This window comes from Solanum stenotomum, unplaced genomic scaffold (assembly GCF_019186545.1).
Source record: "Solanum stenotomum isolate F172 unplaced genomic scaffold, ASM1918654v1 scaffold21218, whole genome shotgun sequence".
In the NCBI taxonomy this organism is placed as follows: Eukaryota; Viridiplantae; Streptophyta; class Magnoliopsida; order Solanales; family Solanaceae; genus Solanum; species Solanum stenotomum.
The window spans coordinates 96,768-115,433 of NW_026026429.1; the positions used below are offsets into that span (position 1 = coordinate 96,768).

Consider the following 18,666-nt stretch of genomic DNA (forward strand, 5'->3'; position numbering starts at 1 on the left):
CTAGGACTTGCTCAGTTACTTTGATTTGAGCTCGAGAGAGAGTGAAAAAAGAAGAAGAAGAGAGATTGGAAAAGATTAATTAACAAAAATTTGTGGTACTAATTGGGGTATTAATTAACATATCCTTACTTGATCGCATATGTGTTGTTCTATGTGAAATTTGCCTCTGACTTATAGTTGACTAAATTATATTGCACATGTTCGTGTATATTTTCTCACTTGGAAGAGTGGATTTGGACGTTATTAACCATTACCATCGTTTAGGTAGAAAAAGAAAATAACAAATTAATAGTTGAATGTTTTAATACATAGATGATCAACTAATATGAGACGGAAAGAGTAGCGTAAATGTAAGATTCACTTCTCACCAAGAATCCTCCTTTCTTATTATTTTCCTTTTAGAGGTTAATAATTATTATGTATCCCTAGAATAATTTAATGAAATAGTAGATTTGAAAGAAAACAATTATTCTCTTCTTCCTATGCGGGACTTTTTGAACGACACTAATTTGACAAAAAACACAATTTTTTATTTATTTTTAGGTGGAATTATATCAATAAGGAACTATGCTTATGATATTAATCTAAGACCATTAATTGTTACTTGAACACATGGATTCATCATCTGAACAATTGAAACAATTAATACTTGTGTGAACCTCTTTTTATTTTGAGTGATGTGTCAGAATCTTTAGCCAACTAAGACTAGCGTTAAATTTTTGGTAAGTCTCAAGAAGTGTAATTAATACTTAATAAAATAATCTCATCCTTGAGATTTAAGAACTTGTTTGGTCTGAATAGGTTTTAATCATTAAGATCTAGAACAAAGTTTTAATATTAGGAAAAAATTTATGACTCTATAAATAGATGTTTATTCATTCTAGCTTGGTAGCATTCATAATGTAGTCCTAGGGGGCTTTGAGAGTTTGGTGTATTGTGTGAAGCTAGGGGAAGAATGTGTGAGACACAAGTATTACTTTAACACTTATGTGAACCTCTTTGTATTCCGAGTGAATTGTGTGAGGTTATTCTTCACTAGATTTTGTACTTTCGTTTATATAGTGATTTTTTCATCTCCTCTTGTGGATGTAGATCGGTTGACCGAACTACGATAAATGTTTGTGTCTTTTGGTATATTTCCCGTTTGTCTTATTACTAATCGTCTTTCGAGGTTTGCTTTGCTAGCTTCTGTATGACACCTAATTATTTTAGTCCCAACAAGTGATATCAGAGTCAGGTTCAATGGTTTAATTAATGATCCTATGGCTGAACCAAGTCAAAAATATGTGTTCATCTTGACGGGTTTAGTTCTAACTGTAACATATTTGACAGTAATGAAGATTTTTGTTAGAGAAATATTTTCAAAGATGTTTTTTGTGTTGATATACACATATATATATATATATATATATAGAGAGAGAGAGAGAGAGAGAGAGAGAGATTTTGCAGAGGAGATGCAAGTTATTGAAGATTATGTGAAGAAGGTGGATCAAATTTATTTTGTCAGAAATTTAGGCCAATGGAGATATTTGTTTAGTATTTGTCATGAGTTTCTTACCATAATTGGGTTTTTTTCTTTTAGAAGGAAAACACAAAGTTTCCATATTTGGCTAGTTCTTTTTCTTGTAGGAAAATGTTTATGACTCTAAAATTATATGTGTATTCCTTCTAGCCTAATAGCATTCATAATGTAGTCCTATGGGGCTTAGAGAGTTTTGTGTATTGCGTGTAGCTAGGGGGAGAATGTGTGAGACACAAGTGTTACTTTAACACTTGTGTCAACCTCTTTGTTTTTACATTGAATTGTGTGGGGTTATTCCTCTCTATATTTTGTACTTTCTTTTATATAGTGAATTGCTCATATCCTCTTTTGGATGTAGGTCAGTTGTCCGAACTACGTTAAATATTTGTGTCTTTTGGTATATTTTTCGTTTGTATTAGTACTCATGGTCTTTCAAAGTTTGCTTTATTAGCTTTTGCATGATACCTAATTATTTCAGTCCCAACAAAACCAAACGTGAAAGTTGTTTTCCAGCAGGCAACTTTTCTAGTAGCTCTACTCTCGACTTGGATAATATACCCAAAAAGGTACGCTTTCGGCCATTCCACATGCTGCCTATGTAGAGACATGTTTATCTAAAGTGGATTCTCTTTTTTGTAGTAGGTATTGAACCTGTTATGCCCATTGGCTAAGAAGCTAGGGGTGGACACAACAACTACATGGACCTCTTCCTTTCATCGGCCATCACTATTAGTCGTCTTTGTTATCACAATGACCACCACCATTACCGTCATCAAACATTTATGTCATCACAATTACCATTATTATCAAGCACTACTATATATCAAGCATTTGCTATATTTATGTTTTTTATCGACATAAACAATGGGTTAACATGATATAATTTATTAGTAGTTTTATATATTTTTCTCATAATAAAGGAAACAGTGACTTATACATTCTTTGAGATCATTTAGTTTAAAATCAGGATATTCCATTGTGGAATCATAACTAGGGTTATAGCTTAGGATCAATTCACCTTCTTAATTAATGAGATAATTTACTTGGCTAAATTTGAGTGAATAGAAGAAGAAATTGATTTATTTAATTCGTTTACATTCCAATGGGGTGTGCAATACCCATAAATTTATCTTGTCGTTATTAGGTGTTTATGAGATGCATATATTCCAAGCAAAAGTATCTATCTGATCACTAGATGAGTTTAAGTATTCAATTTATAAATTCTGCCAAATTTGAGGGACTATATAGGTATTATTGATATAAAATTATATGTATAGTCCACTCTAAACATACTTATAAGCAAGTAACATATACTCCCTCCGTCCACAATTATTTGGCAGGTATACTAAAAATAGATGTCCAAGATTAATTGTCAATTTAAACAATCAAGAAATTATTAGTCACTTTTTTCCAATTCTGCCCTTAATGATAGTGTAGTTCAATTGAAAAGTTATGTGGACTTTTGGTATTCTTGGTATAGTAGGGTTATATTAGTCAAATTACACCTTGTATTAAATTTTCCTTGAGGGGTGTGCATGACCTTACCCTGACAAACAATTGTGGACAGAGGGAGTACTATATAAAGAAGCTTCTAGAGATAATTAAAGTGAACTCTATATTAATTAGAGTTGCAATAACAAATACATCAAAACGTTGAAGTGTTTCACCAATAAATTCATTTTTTTTATGTCCAAAACTAATCCAATGGAAGCTCTATATTATGTGGAACACCGGAAGAAGTTTTAGTATTGTTGGTACATCATGAAGCAAAATTTCTTACTGATCAGACTGTTAAATTGTTAGAGGCTTATAAATATAAAAGTGACATTTCTAGAATTTTTTTTTAACCTTTTTGTTTCTTTGATATAATAACTAAATGCCGTGTGATTTTTTTTAATATATAGAGAGAGATTGAAATGATATGGTCTTTGTTATCTCATTTATGATTTTAGCATCGTCCATTTTTAAATTTCATTTATCTTGTAAATCTTGAACTTTTCTTTTTCCTTGTTATCATAGCACTTTTTAATTTTTACAAATTTATCTATCCTCGAAGAAAAATAATTCTACATTAGTGATGGATGCACAAGAAATTAGGATGACGGGAGGGAAGAGAAAGAGCACGAAAAAAACATGATAAGAGATGACCTGTCTATCATTGTTACTTGAGATAATATTTTTTGTATTTTATTGGATGTAGTCAAAAAAAATGAGACCTAATTTTCATGAAAAAAACATTTCCCTTTCTATTTTTTGTTTTTTGTTGTACGTAGACAAAAAAATTGGCAACTCCTTTCTTATACTTTGTCAGATCATCTAATTACATATCTATGAAATAAAATTACCTCAAAACAATTTATCCTATTATCTTTTGCTTTAATATTTATTTGTTTTTGACAAGTCATAAATAAATTGGAATAGTTTTTAGAAATATATTCTTTAGGATCTTCTCTAGTTTATAGTAATCCAATTACAAAAAAAATAAATACTATATATAGATTTTTATGTAACCAATCTAGTTAAGATTGCACACATCATTTATAATATAAGTTGATTAATATGTGTTATTTGAAAAATTAAAGTGCAGAAATATAACATGAAAATTCACAGTTGAATTTGAATAACAAACAAACATATCCAAATGATACCTTTGTGTACAATATTTTTTTCATAATTTTCGTTCACTGATTTCAAAGTGCATGGGTATATGTAGTTACGGAAGTTATGGCTCCTGCGGCAATGTCAATGCTTTCCAAAGAAAAGAAAAAAATTGATGCAATGATAATCAATGTCATTTCACCGGATTCACATTGCTTTGAGCTCCTAGAACAAGTTGTGGCCTTGAACATCATCGTAGTCAGTAAGTATTTATAATTCTATCTTCCTCTTGTTGTTATAGACGGTAAAGTAGGTTATTTTAATTAAATACACTATAAAAAAATAATTAGCTATAAAATCCATCTTAATCTATTGTTAAATAGTATGTAGCTAAATAATTTTTTTATAATCCACATGTTAAATAAGATTAGCGATTACTTTTATTATTAAGCGACTTAAATCATCCATTGCTATTTTTTTAAATTTTAATATAGTGGTTATTTTGTAAAACTATTGTTACACTGCGCAAAATTCAGCTGGTATCCATGAAATTAAATAGTCACATAATGTTTCGATGAATATGACATGTATCTCTTTTTTACGTTTTATTGTTGTAGATGAAAGCTATCCGTTGTTAGTTCTTTTTTGTTATAGTTATATGATAAACATTTGTTTTGTAACAATATTCTTGTCATAATAAATAAAATTTAGTAAATATATGTGAAATTAACTATTTGCATAATGTATAATATTATTCAATTTTAATTGTTAGCTTCTTGATATAATTATGCAGTTGTCTATGATGAACTCAATGAATTCTTACTGAAGAAAGCTTTGGACAATGGAGCTTACATTTGCTCGAAGAAGCCACTTGTCGAGAAAACTGTGACATTCTTGTGGCAATTTGTATGGAGGGAGAAAACACAAAGAGAGAAATCAATAAAAAGAGTAGAAACAAAGGGAGATCATATCAATGTTGGAGATGAAGAACGAGATCGAGAGAAGAATATGCTTATTCATACCGAGGAACAAAGCAATAATAACAATGTTGTATCAAATGGAAAACATAAGTTGAGGAGGAAGAGAGGCCGAAAAAGCACAAAAGAGATTAATGAAGGAAATAAGACTATTATGCGTATGGACTGCTTAAAATGGACTGATGATCTTCGTGTCAAATTCACAGAAGTTGTGGAACAACTTGGTGACGGAAGTAAGTTTACTCACTAGTAAATATATATATATATATATATAAGTAATTATTGTATTTATGTATATCTCAGCTTTGATAAAAGAATACTGAAATATTGATTAAATTAATTTTGCATTCTAATAAAACATGTAGGATGTTTTCCGTCAGCCATCCGTGAAGTGATGAATATGCCAGGTCTTACCATTAAGCAAATTTCAAGTCGTCTTCAGGTACATTATCCTTACAAAAATTTAAGTTGTAAATTATGTATTATTTTAATTTTAATTTTTATCAAAATCATTTATCAGATAAAATAATGATTTTACATCACTTCCACCAATAAATGTTTGGAAATTATTCTCGTCTTTATTATAATTTTTTAATCAAAACTTCTATTGCATGCTTAGATATAGAAGTTATTTCTTGCAAATTTTTATTTTATTGTAATAACTATTCGATGAAATAATATTACTGTCAATTTTAATTCAAAAGTTTTTAATCGTTCATCCATTACCAACAAAAACGTTTTTTATTAGAAATGACTCTGTGTCATGCGTTTCATGTCTCACCTTAAAAACGATGAGTTGAGATAATAATTATATATATCCATGGTCCAACTCTCCTTTGATTTTTTTTCTTCTTTCAGAAATGTCGTAGCAAAGATGAGAAACTTCAAGAAGAGAGAGAATATATTTTTCATGAATCCTCAAGTGGTTCTCAACAAAGAAGTAGCTATGACACATCATTAGAAAGAACAAAAAGAAGGAACTGTGAAAAATATGGGAAAATGCCTCGTCTTCAAACAAATGTTCCAAATCAAACCCAAAGAGTCCCAGAGTTTCCACCAGTTAATACCAATAACATTTTTGGTAGTTCAACTCAGCAGCAGCCCCATCACCCACAACTTCAGGTTCAACCCAACCTGAAGTTTAATTATAGGTCTTTGTTGGAGTTTAATAGTGGAAATCATCATGATTACGTTTTTTATCATCATACTCAAAATAATCAGAGATTGGATCTCAATACGGCCTATGTAACAATGACATTGTCTGATATAGATGTTCAAAATGCGACAATTAATGGATTGGGAGCAACAAATGCTAATTTCCAGCAAGATATTGGTGAACAAAACATGTTTGATCCAAGCAACATCATCACGGCATCAGATGCAAATGCTATTGAAGGAAGTGATCCAAATGAGTGGAAATATTGGGATGCATTTGTCAATTACAATCCTATGGATGATATCAGCTTCCAAAATTTTACATCTCCAAGTGCTACCCTACCTAATGAACATTGCAGTAAGTTTTTGCTTCTATCTCACTTCCCTTACTAGTTCGATAGAGTTGACTTCTGAGATGGTCACTTAATTATCTCATAAAGTCACTTTCTACATATGCAGGTGGTAGAGACACCGAGGGTCCAGATTTCAACAATAGTAAATTTCCTGATGAATAATCAACATGGTTGATAATCCAGTTCTATCAATCAGTTATAAAGTTGTTTTCTCAAGTTGAAATTGCTATCTTTAGTTTTAATTTTCTAGAGACTATTTTGTTTCGTATGACTTGGATTGCTTGAACTTATGGAAAGTGAAAAGAATGTTTTTAGAGAATGTATTTGAAATACTCATTTGAACTTGAGACTGTTTTAGCTCTCATAATTTATGCCTTGCTGCAATCTTGTCTAACTTAGCTTTCCGCTTATCTTCTTTGTCTTCCGCTTCTCCAGTAATAGAGGTGTTACAAGGTGTGTAAGATTAATCCTTGTGAGTATCGCAGTCTGTATTCACTAGTTGTTTGAAGTTATTGGAGTTCTGAGAAAACAACAGGTCGTGGTTTTTTCCTCCCTTGAACAAAGAGGTTTCCATGTTAACATATGTGTTCTTACTTTAAGCATTTACATTACTTCTTGTTATCAGTATAGTCAAGTGGTTAGAACAACAGAAGACATGTCACTAAACAACAACATAGGAAAAAACAGACTCTACTAAGTGATTGATCCGCGTGTGGTAGTTGCCTATTTAACCTTGGACTGTTTCTTCCTGCTAGATTATATGAACTTGGATATGTATACAAATTAGTATTCAATGAGTTCCCAAACCTTCGCGCATAAACAATTTCCCCTATTGACATGCCACCGGGGCTTAGCATATGTTCTATATTTGTACAATTTCGATGATGATCATGAGATTGCTGGGATAATGGAGGCATATTATTATTGTGTATTAGTCCATGACTCCTACATCTCGGACTAGGAGGTCTTTGTGGTATGACTATACCAAAATTCGGGGCCTTAATTTCAGATGTTTTTGTAGCTTGACCTCGAGCATAGAGTGGAATCAATGTTTTTTGTGAGACTTCAGCTTTACAAACAGGGCAATTTGGCTGTTGGTTATCGATGTTCTCTGATGAAATGGTCTTAAAATGTATCCATTTGTAGATGCAAGGCCAACAATAGAGGTGACCACATAATGTAACAACATGATCATGTACAACATCCAGGCAAATGTTGCACTCGAAACCTCCAGGTGAATTTTCTTCAAGTTTATCAAGATCAATTGTGTTCCATTTTTCAAAGGAAATATCGTGTTGATCAAAGGTAGTTTCTGGTATTTGGTTGAAAAATTTGTTCTAAGGCCATATTTGCCTCTTGGTATTGATTTATTCTGGTAATGGCAAGATGAAGAATGGTTAGAATTCAGGTTTTTAATACAATTAGAAGTGAGTATTTATAAGGACAAGAATAGTAGTTTGCAAACAATGATTGTTAAGGTTGTCACTTGTCAACATCACATCATGTTAGCATGGCCAAAAAGAAAAGGCCCTACACATTATTAAACAACACTATATCATATTACTCAACTCAGTCTTAATTTATGGGGTACTGTTTGATTTGATATAACATTTAATAAAGAAATGAAGACTTTTAAAATATGTATTGTATTAAAGATAAAAAATAAATTTTAAGTTTTTCGATCCTAGAAATGATATTCTTTTTATATTAAGACTAAAACAAATGTTTTACATAAATTAAGACAAATGAACTATCAAACACATCATAATTAAGTGATTTAATGAAGTCAAAAATAAATATTAATGGATCATGGTTAAGTGAGAGGAGTTTTGTGCAAACACGTCTTTTATCTATCTATTTGATTTAAACAAGCATAAGTTTTATCATATTAGAAATATGATTAGGACCTTATATTAGGCCCCATGATAGGAATCTTAATCTAGAAAATAACTTTTAGTCAATAAAAAGTAGCACTAGTTGCGTACAAGGAGCTACCACTTGATGACCTTCCACACTTCCACATCCCATAAGTTCAATAGTTTTCACACTATAAGAACTATATATTTTTTTCCGCGTGAATCAATGAAAATTTTATGTTATAAAACATGGTTTTTTTTCATTTTGATTTTACTAAACTAATTCACTAAGAAAATTCATAACGAAACATAAGTTCTCATTTAAATACTGGAAATAGTCACTTAGAAATTTATGAGTTTTAGGAAATTATGCATCAAAACTTAGGAAGACGCGGTTCGTATAGAAATTTGTTGTTAAGTCATAATATATACTTTTACATCTGAATATCTTTATTGATTTGGTTAAAATTATAATTAAAAAAATTACAATACAATATACATAGATTCACATAAATTATATTATTTCTTAATGCAAGTGTAAAGTAAAAATGTGACGTATAAAATAGGACGGTGGGAGTACTACAAAAGAACGCGTCCGCACATGAATTTTATAAGTACTACATGTGTCTCGAATTTAGCACCCTTTTGTCAACTTTTTATATTTTTGTTTACTTCGAAGCAAGTCTATTCTATACTATCCAATCAATTAGGGGCGGCCGTTAATCAGATATTATTAGGCTAAAGATAACATATTACTCCCTCTGTTTCTAATTATTTATCCATTTTTTTTAATTATTCTTAATTACTCGTCCATTTTGATGAATCAAGAAAGGACAATTTTTTTTACCTATTATATCCTCAATTCAATTGCGTCACACTGTATTATGCCTATTCAAAATATGAATAAGTAAACATACAAATTAGCTGACTACAATAATACAAAGATAAAAAACAATCTTAACTATATGTATATATAGTATAATTTTCCATCGAAGGTGGTTCATTTGATTCCTCACTTCTTTCCCTCATTCAAAACTATGCAATATGAGACTTTCATGTCACATGGAATCCTTCTCTTTTTTTTTTTTGGAAATCTTAATAGCTCAGTTAGTTGACTAACTATTTGAATTCTTGATTCCCCATACTGCAATCCTCCACCCCAATTTTTTTCATTACCTTCCTCACATATGTATAAGACCGAATCCAAAGATATAAGATGAGAGAATTTTGGGAGAGCCGCCACTCCAACTACCTCCATGTATTATCCATACTAGATCTGACCAACTGTCCATCCTACCCTCCTCTGCGTTCTTGACAACCCATTTTTGTCTTAGTCAAGTCTTTTAGTGGCACGTTTTGACCTTCTTTTCCATTACTTAGAAAAAGTGAGCTATTATTCAGATACAAAATACTATCATAATCGCCTAGAAAATTAGACATTCAACCCGTAATCACAATGATCCAATTACAAAAGCCACACGTTATGGAGCCTGTTCTGGCCTATACAGTATGTATGTACATAAAATTTGGAGTATCTAAAGAACCACTGACAAATGGCTATACGAAAGATCATATACAATTAAATTACAAGCCATTTGCAATCATCCTGCCACCTTACGCAGAAAAAATGAAAACGAACAAAACAAACACTCACACATTTGGCTTCTGATTTGACATTTATTTCAGAGAACTGGCTAGTCCTCAGAACACCTTAACTACTCGCTGCAGAAAAAAAAAGGCGCAAAAAATGGAAAATGATATGTTAGATGTCCCATAATTAAGGAACAAGAGAACATTATAGCAAGAAAGAGCATGCAGGTATAAGAATGAACATGCAAGTATAACAAGTTACACAATATTGGAAGGATTCGAATCAATCACAATGACAGCATCAAGAACTTTTGTTGAATTGGTGTAATTTGACTTACTAAAGCTATTATCCAGATTATTGTCAAGTTTACTATAATGATGAGTTAAATATTGTTGTAGATCAAGGAAGAAGATGTCTTACTAAAGATTACGAGTATGGACCTCGATAGAGCTTCCATAGTTGTCTTGAATGTCCTGTTGAATTTGCTTGGCGGAATTCCCAACAGATTGTTGACAGTAATTTATATCAATAAGAGCTAGTGTGGTTATATCTGCAAAATCTCGAGGGATTGAATCCAAATAATAGCAATTTCTAAGAAAAAGTCGTTCAAGGTACGGAAAGTGATCACTACTAGTTCTCCAGTACCGAATGTATACGTTCTCCAGACACAAGAACTTCAAGTGAGGAAACCCTTCCTCAACTACTTCCCACTCCTCGCCTATGAAGGCATTGTGTGAAAGTTTAAGGACCTCGAGTTTGGGTAATTTACCAACAATGCTCAAATCCTTCCATGCCAAAGAGAATTGTCCCCTAAAAGTTAAACTCTTAAGGTTTTGTGGAAAAGCATCCGGAGGAGGTAAGAGTAAAGTTGGAACATCAGTTGGAGGTGCAGTTGGCCCGAAAAGAGTCTCTTCGTGCAATGTTTCCGTCTGAGACCTCAGAGGATCTTGCGGAGTAGAACCTGAAGGTGCAGTGTTTTTTAGAGAGCAAGCAGCAAATGGATAAAAAATACCAAATTCCAATTTCTCGAGCTGATATAAGTAGCGAAAATCATACAGGTCCTTGCGATTGCGAAAGTCCTCTGGGATGCCAAATACTTGCAACTTCTTTAAATTGGGAAATAGTCTAAAAATAGACCCTGTACAATACCGAGGATTCAATTGATTGAGGCATTGCAAACTTTTCAAAACCAATCTGTTCTCTGTAGGCTCATGACTCCGCAAGTAATTCCAGCCCATACACAACTTCCTCAATTGTGGCATTGTCAAAATTACCGATGGTAATATGAAAGGATAAGCACAATCACCGGTAAATGGAACGTAAAGTTTAAAAGTTTGCAGATAGCATAGGCTTGATATCGATAGAGGAATGTCTATTATTGATGAGGGAACAGCTTCTTTCGATCCTCGATACTGCTGTAAGCAAGGATTAAAACACAAAGATAGGTATCTCAAATGAATTAGAGAAAGTACTCCACTGGGAAAAATTGGGCATGTAGTCGAACCAAGATCTAGTACTCTTACTAGCTTGAAAGACAATTCCAGTGTGATGCAATTGAATCCTCCATCCAACATGATAATAGAATGAGCCTCACTGTTACGACACCAAGCCAATTCTTCCTCCTTATAGATACTGATCCGACTTCGACTCTTAAAGGAACACTGAATGGATTGTGCACATGAATTTTGATCACTCTTTCCTCTGATAACATTCACAAAATCATTCACAAAATTCATGTTTCGAGCTTCCCTCAAACAGAGTTCACGGGTCACATCGTGCATTCCACAACTCTCTATTTCCCCATCAATACTCAAATTGTGGATAGAAATTAGACTTCTATCTACAAGCTCGTTTATACATGTTTCTGCCACCTCTTCTATGCTTTTTCCCTCTTCTTCATTCAAAAACCCCTCTACAGGCCATAACTCAACAAGTTTATTTACATAAATCTCTTCATCTTCTGCGAAAATTGCAAAATACAGAAAACACGGTTTTAGGTGAGAAGGCAAGTGATGGTAACTCAAAGCCAACACTCTCATGCATTTTGCTTCAAGATCTGTGCTTACCACCGAACTTACATTCTCCGCAACATTTTGCCACTCATCCAATTTTTTACTGATTTTGGAGAGAAGTCCAGCAATCACAGTAATTGCTAGAGGTAATCCTCCACATTTTAATGCAATTTGTTTCCCAATATTTTCAAATTTAGGAGAATAAGAACCTTCTTTTTCAAAGATCTTTTTGTATAGTAAATTCCAACTTTCGTCAAAATTCATGAGGCGCATGTGATGAGGAGGCTTACCTGAACTAGCATATTCAGCCACTTCCACATTCCGAGTAGTCAGGAGTATTCTGCTTCCATTATAACAGTCTGGGAAACATAGTTTTATATCATCCCAAGCTTCTGTAGTCCATAAGTCATCAATGACTACCAAGTATCTCCTGCCTTTCAGATGCTTTTGCAGTTGGTCCGCTAGCTGATCATCAGGTTCGTCACTTATCGAAGAAAGAAGGCCTTGGAGTACATTTCTCACACAATACTCTTGTGAAACAGTTGCTTTTGCACGAATATCAAATCGAGACATAATGTAAGGATCACTATAGAGTTTTGTAGCCAAAGTTGTTTTGCCGATACCTCCCATCCCTACGATTGAGACAACTTCTAGTTCCCTTCCTCCTCTAGCAAGTTGATCCAGCATCATCTCAAATTCATTTTCACGGCCAACCATTATATTCTCGGGCTGCTCAACAGCACGTTCAGGTAAACTGACAAGTGAGCTAGTTTGTGGTTTTAGATCTTTCATGCTGTCCGATGTTGCCATCCACTGTTTCACGGTGGAATCAATGCATTCTAGTGCTTGTTCCAAGACGAAAAAAATCTCCCACATAGCCCTGCTTCTTTCCTCCAAATTCTGTGCTAAAAAAACACTTCTTGATTCCAAGTCAACCATATCTTCTGTTGTGTATGCTACCTCTATGATTTCAACTTCCAAGATTGTTAACTCCTCATGATCGCCCGTTATATTGCAGGATTTCTCCAGAATAGCTCTTAAAGATTCGAGCTTTTCATAAAACAGTTGCAAATCACATCCAGTAAGTTCCATTGATTGATGTATGGTTCTCATAAGGGAAGTAACAGCAGCATAAGCCATAGATCCAAAAAATAGAAATATCTCTCAGTATGAAAATGGACAAATTACCACAAGTTATGTAATTTTTCAGTTTTTAAGAAAACAGAAAATGCAAAGTTCTTTCTTTTACTAGCTATTTCCATCACATTTCCAGCTAGGTCCACCAACCTTATCATCATGTAGACAAAAGCAGAGACCAAAGTTAAAAAAAAAAGAAAAAAAGACAGGATTCTAACAGGAAAAAGTAGAAAAAATTGTGACCATTCATTATTAGACCCTACACTTATTTATTCATGAATATAAGTAGGGAAAAGAGCCTAATTTATCCATGAACTTTATGATTTGGAGCTGATATACCATTCGTTTAAAAAATGGCCCATATATGCCCCTGTCGTTATAGAAATGGCTCATATATGCCCTTTTACTTAACAGACCAATATTTAATAAATTAAAAATTCATTTTTTTTATGCTTTAATTTGAGAAAATGCCTTGTGGCTCTTAAAATACCCCACCCAATAACTTTTCACCAACCCGACCCAATTGGAAACAAGAAAACCCCACCCACTTAAATAAACCTAGCCCATTTCATTCTATGGTCTCCACTCTCCACGCTTGACATGAAAAAAAATCAAAAACTTGTTAGGGTTTCAGTGAGCTCTAAACTGGTGAAAATCAGTCTCAATATTGTTCAAAATCTTAGGTAAGTTTTGATTATTTTCTTCCATTACTTTTAAGGATCTTTGGTGTTAAAAATATAGGATAAAATGTGAGAAAAGTGTAACTGAGTTTACCTATGTGCTTTTTTCCCTTGACATTCTGTCCATGGAAGATTTATTTTCTTACTTTCACATGAGTTTATCTCTTTGTATGCAAAGATGGAATCTTTGTTGGTCCCCAAATAGTTATTGTCTCTTTAGTATTTTAAAATTCATTTTTCAGTTGGTTGGTGTTAAATGCTAAGGTGGTCCCTATGTCTAATTTATTTGCTTGTTGCAGGTGTCATTTTGAAGGATGATTGAAGAAGTGGATATTGTTTTCAACAATGGGGGCAATTGGGTAATTTCCCCAAAGCTGGGATACAATATAAAATTTCAGCACACCTGGTATTATAATACTTGTTTAGTTTGTTATGATGATTTGTGTGAAGTTTTTACTTCCAAATTTGGATTTAAGGAAGTTTAACAATTGTTGGTCACTAGTCCATCTGGTACTTATTATGTAATTGAAGATAATGATGGAATTAAGACTCTTCAATACTTATTTTCAAAAGATTTCAAGGTAATAAATTTTTATGCTGTAGATGCTCATGAATTGAGAGTTTCTGCCACAAATATCATATATCATACTGAATCTTATTTTGTGGATGTTGAAGCTGCTACTAATTGTGATTATAGTGATGTGGAGGATGATACTCTTTATGAAATGGGCAACAACTGTGATATTGTTGAAGATAATGTTGAAGTGCTTCAACGTTATGAACATGAAAAAGAGAGTTGTGAGTGATGGACTTGAAAAGTTTAAGGAATTAGAAATGGGTATGACCTTTAAGACTATTCAAGAAGCTAGGCAGGTTGTTAGCTTTTATGCTATGGCTAACAAAAAGAAGTTGAAAACAAAAAAAAGTGATACAAAAAGAATTAGGTATGAGTATTATGATGGTTGTCCCTTTACTCTTCTCATATCTAAGGATGGAAAATCAGCAACATTTAAGGTTAAACCATTGATGCCTAAGCATACTTGAGGTGATTCTTTTGTTAATCCATTGGCAACTTATCATACCTTGGCTATTTATTTTAAGGATGAAGTTCAAAACAATCCAAAATACCCTATCAAAGACATGAGAGGAATTCTTGAAAAAAAATTCAAGTTGAATGTCTCAAGATCCAAACTAAAAAGAGCCAAAACAATGGCTCTTGATAAGTTGGAAGGCAGTTTCAAAGATGACTACAATAGGCTTGAAGCTTATGGTCAAGAACTTAGACAATCAAATCCAGGATCTGATGTGGTAATTAATATCTCTAAAGATGCACTTGAACAAGGCATAAGAAGGTTTTTGAGAATGTACATTTGCTTCAAGGCTTTGAAGGATGGATGGAAAAGTTTGAGACCTATAATTGGTTTAGATGGAACATTTCTCAAAGGAAAATCCAAGGGGCAACTATTGTAGCTGTTGGGCAAAACTCAATGAATCATTTTTACCCAATAGCTTGGGCGGTGGTGGAAAAGGAAAACACAGGAACATGGACATGGTTTATTCAGTTGTTGAGGATTTCGTTGGAGCTGAAAAATGGTGAAATTGTGACATTTATGTCTGATATGCAACTTTAAATTTTTTTTTCTTATTGCCTTTTCTTTATCTTTTTTCTTACTGTCATTTTTTTCTTTTCGATATTTAGGGCCTGTTGGATGCTGTAGCTAATGTCATTCCAGAAGCACACCATAGGTTCTGTGTGAGGCATATAGAATCTAACTGGTGCAAGAAATTGTGGAGTGGTGAAGAGAAAAAATTGATGTGGTGGTGTGCATGGAGTACCTATGAAGAAAAATTCAAAGACACTTTGAAGGTGTTAGGAAAGGTGGATGAAGATTCAACTAGTGATCTTCTTCATTTTCCTGTAATTAAATGGTGTAGGGCATATTTTGATACTCAATGTAAGAATCTAATGGTAGACAATAACTTCACCGAGTCTTTTAACAGTTGGATACTTGAAGCTAGACAAAAACCAATCATTAAAATGTTGGAGGAAATTAGATTGAAGGTGATGAATATGTTGGTGAAAAATGAAAAAATGGGCAGAAAAATGGCAAAATGATATCAGTCCAACAGCTATGAAATTGTACAATGACTATCGATTAATGGCTACCAATTGTACAGTTGAGTTCAATGGAGATTATGGTTATGAAGTGAAAGATGGAGACACGGACACACATACAGTGAATTTGGAGTTGAAGAAATGCACTTGTAGATTATGGAACTTGGGTGGAATACCATGTCACCATATCATCAAGGCACTTTTGCATAAAAAAACTGAACCATTGAAAGAGGTTCATTACTGGTACAGAAAAGAGGCTTATTTGTTAACATACAAGCACAAGTTCCAACCAGTTAGGGGTTCTCAATTCTGGAAAATCGACCCTGCTCAAGCAATGGAACCTCCGAAAATGGTAAAACTTGTTGGCAGACCCAAGATGAAAAGAAATAGAGAAACTGATGAGGCAAGTTTGAGAAATAGGTCTGGAAGCAGTCAAGAAAAGGAACTCTAATGAGATGCAACAAGTGTGGTGATTTCAATCACAATGCTAAGGGATGTTATAAGGTAATCTCTCTTAATATTTTCTTTTATTTAAAAGGTGTTCGTTTTTGTCAATCACAACAATTTTTTTGGGTTGAAGGACCATGAAGACGGTGAAAGTTGGCATGAAAGAAATAAGAAAGCAAGCAGTCAAAAGTCGAGGAGTCGAGAAGGAAAAAACTCTACTATAGAGTATGAGACAGAAGCTTCACCCCAACAATTTCAGACACAACAGTCAACTGCCTATGGTCCTGAGATCGGGAATGAAGAAGATCCAGCATTGCGACCAATGGTAATTTCTGAGACAAAAACAAGGATGGAAAAGAGGTCTCGAATATTTGAAGGAATAGGAAGCATGAAGATTGTTTTTAAAGGGGATGCAAGAGGAATCTCGACCCCTTCGGATCTACCATATTCACCAAAGAAGACTACTTGGAAGGGCAAGAAAGCAGTCACAACTGATCAGTTACAAGCTGAAGTAAAGAAGAAAAGAGTGAAACAAATGGCAATGAAGGGCAAATGGCCCGTGGATACTAATGATGATCTAGTTTAGAAGTCGTTGTGTGGTTGATCATTTTTTGACATTAGGTGGTTATTTTGGATAGTATTATATGATGTAAATCCAAACAAATCCTTTTGTTGCTAACCATATAATAGATATTCATGGTTGGTTTAACCACCAGAAGGTTAATCTTCTTTTGCTGGTAACTTGTGTTAAGAAAATTTTATAAAAATTGAGAATTATATTCTACTGCATCTGGTGTAATTATTGTTGATTATATTTTGTGCGAGAGAGTAAATTTATTGGCTTTGATTGGTAGCGTTGTTTAAATTACGACTAAAATTAGCATTGTTCACGAACTTCTTTGAACTAGTAGATAGCTCACAGATGATTCAACGTGGAATGTCAAGGAGTCATTGATGATTCTCTATTATTTTACCTCGAGCTTTTGATTCTCTTTCATTACTAAATAATACAGAAGTTGACAAAATCACTACACAAGACCAAATAAGGTGAATCAAAAGTTGTCATAAATCAATACAATGAACCAAAAGTTAATTACACATAAGTCACAAAACTGCAAGTGAGATGAAAAAGTTTAGTCGCATAATATGGCCTTGGAATCTAGCATTTAAATTCCCAGAAAAGATATGATCCTACAAAGTACTACTATATTTCCAAATTTTACAAACTTTTTGCCTCAGTGAAGAAAAGAACCCAACTAAGCAACTGAATGTAAAATAACTTCAAACTTTTCTCTCAAATTTTAAGATTTCATAAACGCAATGACTCCGTCCACAGTCCGTTTGCGAACACTCTGAATCTGTGGTGTGACGGCCCATAAAACTTCAGCAGACTCTTGATTTTCACTTGTAGCTGCAAGATGTATTAGCATGTAATTATCACTGACAGTATCCCCTGCCTTTACCACACAACGAAAAGAATCGGCTGCCGCAACTGCTAGCAGAGGACACATATTATCATCTCCTATTTGAGCATCAAAATTAGCATGGTGTTTTAGCAAAACCGTAATAGCATCTTCCTGGTTGCGGTCTACAACGCATATTAATGGTGTTCCAACATCAACATCACTTCGCAAATCAACGTCTACACCTATCGAAAGAAACAATTTAACCAATTCAATATGCCATTTCCTGCATCATTAAATGGACAAAATAAAACACATAAGAATATCACTTCAAGCAAAGAATATCAAGAACAAATTTACCCTATAATTCTAACACCAAAGGTCCTTAAAAGAAAAGGGAAGAAAGTAATCGAAACTTACATAAGATTTTGAACGATATTGAGACTGATTGACGCCAATTTAGAGCTCACTGAAACCTAACAACATTTTGATTTTTTTTCTTGTTGAGCGTGGAGAGTGGAGACCATAGAATTAAATGGGTTAAAGTTTATTTAAGTGGGTGGGGTTTTCTTGTTTTCAATTGGGTCAGGTTGGTGAAAAGTTATTGGGTGGGGTATTTTAAGAGCCATGTGGCATTTTCTCAAATTAAAGCATAAAAAAAATGAAATTTTAATTTATTAAATATTGGTCTGTTAAATAAAAGGGCATATATGGGCCATTTCTATAACGGCAGGGGCATATATGAACCATTTTATAAACGGAGGGTATATCAGCTCCAAATCATAAAGTTGAGGGGTAAATCAGGCCATTTTCCCATAG

At 33.3% G+C, this 18,666-nt stretch overlaps 2 protein-coding genes and 2 pseudogenes across 2 annotated transcripts; 1 reads left to right on the forward strand and 3 right to left on the reverse strand.

Annotated features, from left to right (window-relative positions):
- Nucleotides 1-7,243: 7,243 nt before the first annotated feature.
- LOC125850943 (E3 ubiquitin-protein ligase RMA1H1-like) lies at nt 7,244-7,952 on the reverse strand (annotated as a pseudogene).
- A 2,045-nt stretch (nt 7,953-9,997) lies between these two features.
- The window catches only part of LOC125850947 (putative late blight resistance protein homolog R1A-3), a 99,530-nt pseudogene continuing 90,861 nt past the window's right edge, over nt 9,998-18,666 (reverse strand).
- On the reverse strand, nt 10,472-13,342 carry LOC125850938 (putative late blight resistance protein homolog R1A-10). The gene has a single exon (XM_049530760.1). It carries the CDS (start codon nt 13,202-13,204, stop codon nt 10,472-10,474), a length of 2,733 nt encoding a protein of 910 aa, XP_049386717.1. The 5' UTR covers nt 13,205-13,342.
- On the forward strand, nt 15,684-16,512 carry LOC125850945 (uncharacterized). Its single transcript, XM_049530767.1, has one exon. The coding sequence runs from the start codon at nt 15,966-15,968 to the stop codon at nt 16,446-16,448; it is 483 nt and encodes a 160-aa protein (XP_049386724.1). The 5' UTR covers nt 15,684-15,965; the 3' UTR covers nt 16,449-16,512.

What these genes read in the sequence shown, in the direction of transcription:
- LOC125850938 (XM_049530760.1), bottom strand. Translation starts at nt 13,204, where the DNA reads ATGGCTTATGCTGCTGTTACTTCCCTTATGAGAACCATACATCAATCA.
- LOC125850945 (XM_049530767.1), top strand. Translation starts at nt 15,966, where the DNA reads ATGAAAAAATGGGCAGAAAAATGGCAAAATGATATCAGTCCAACAGCT.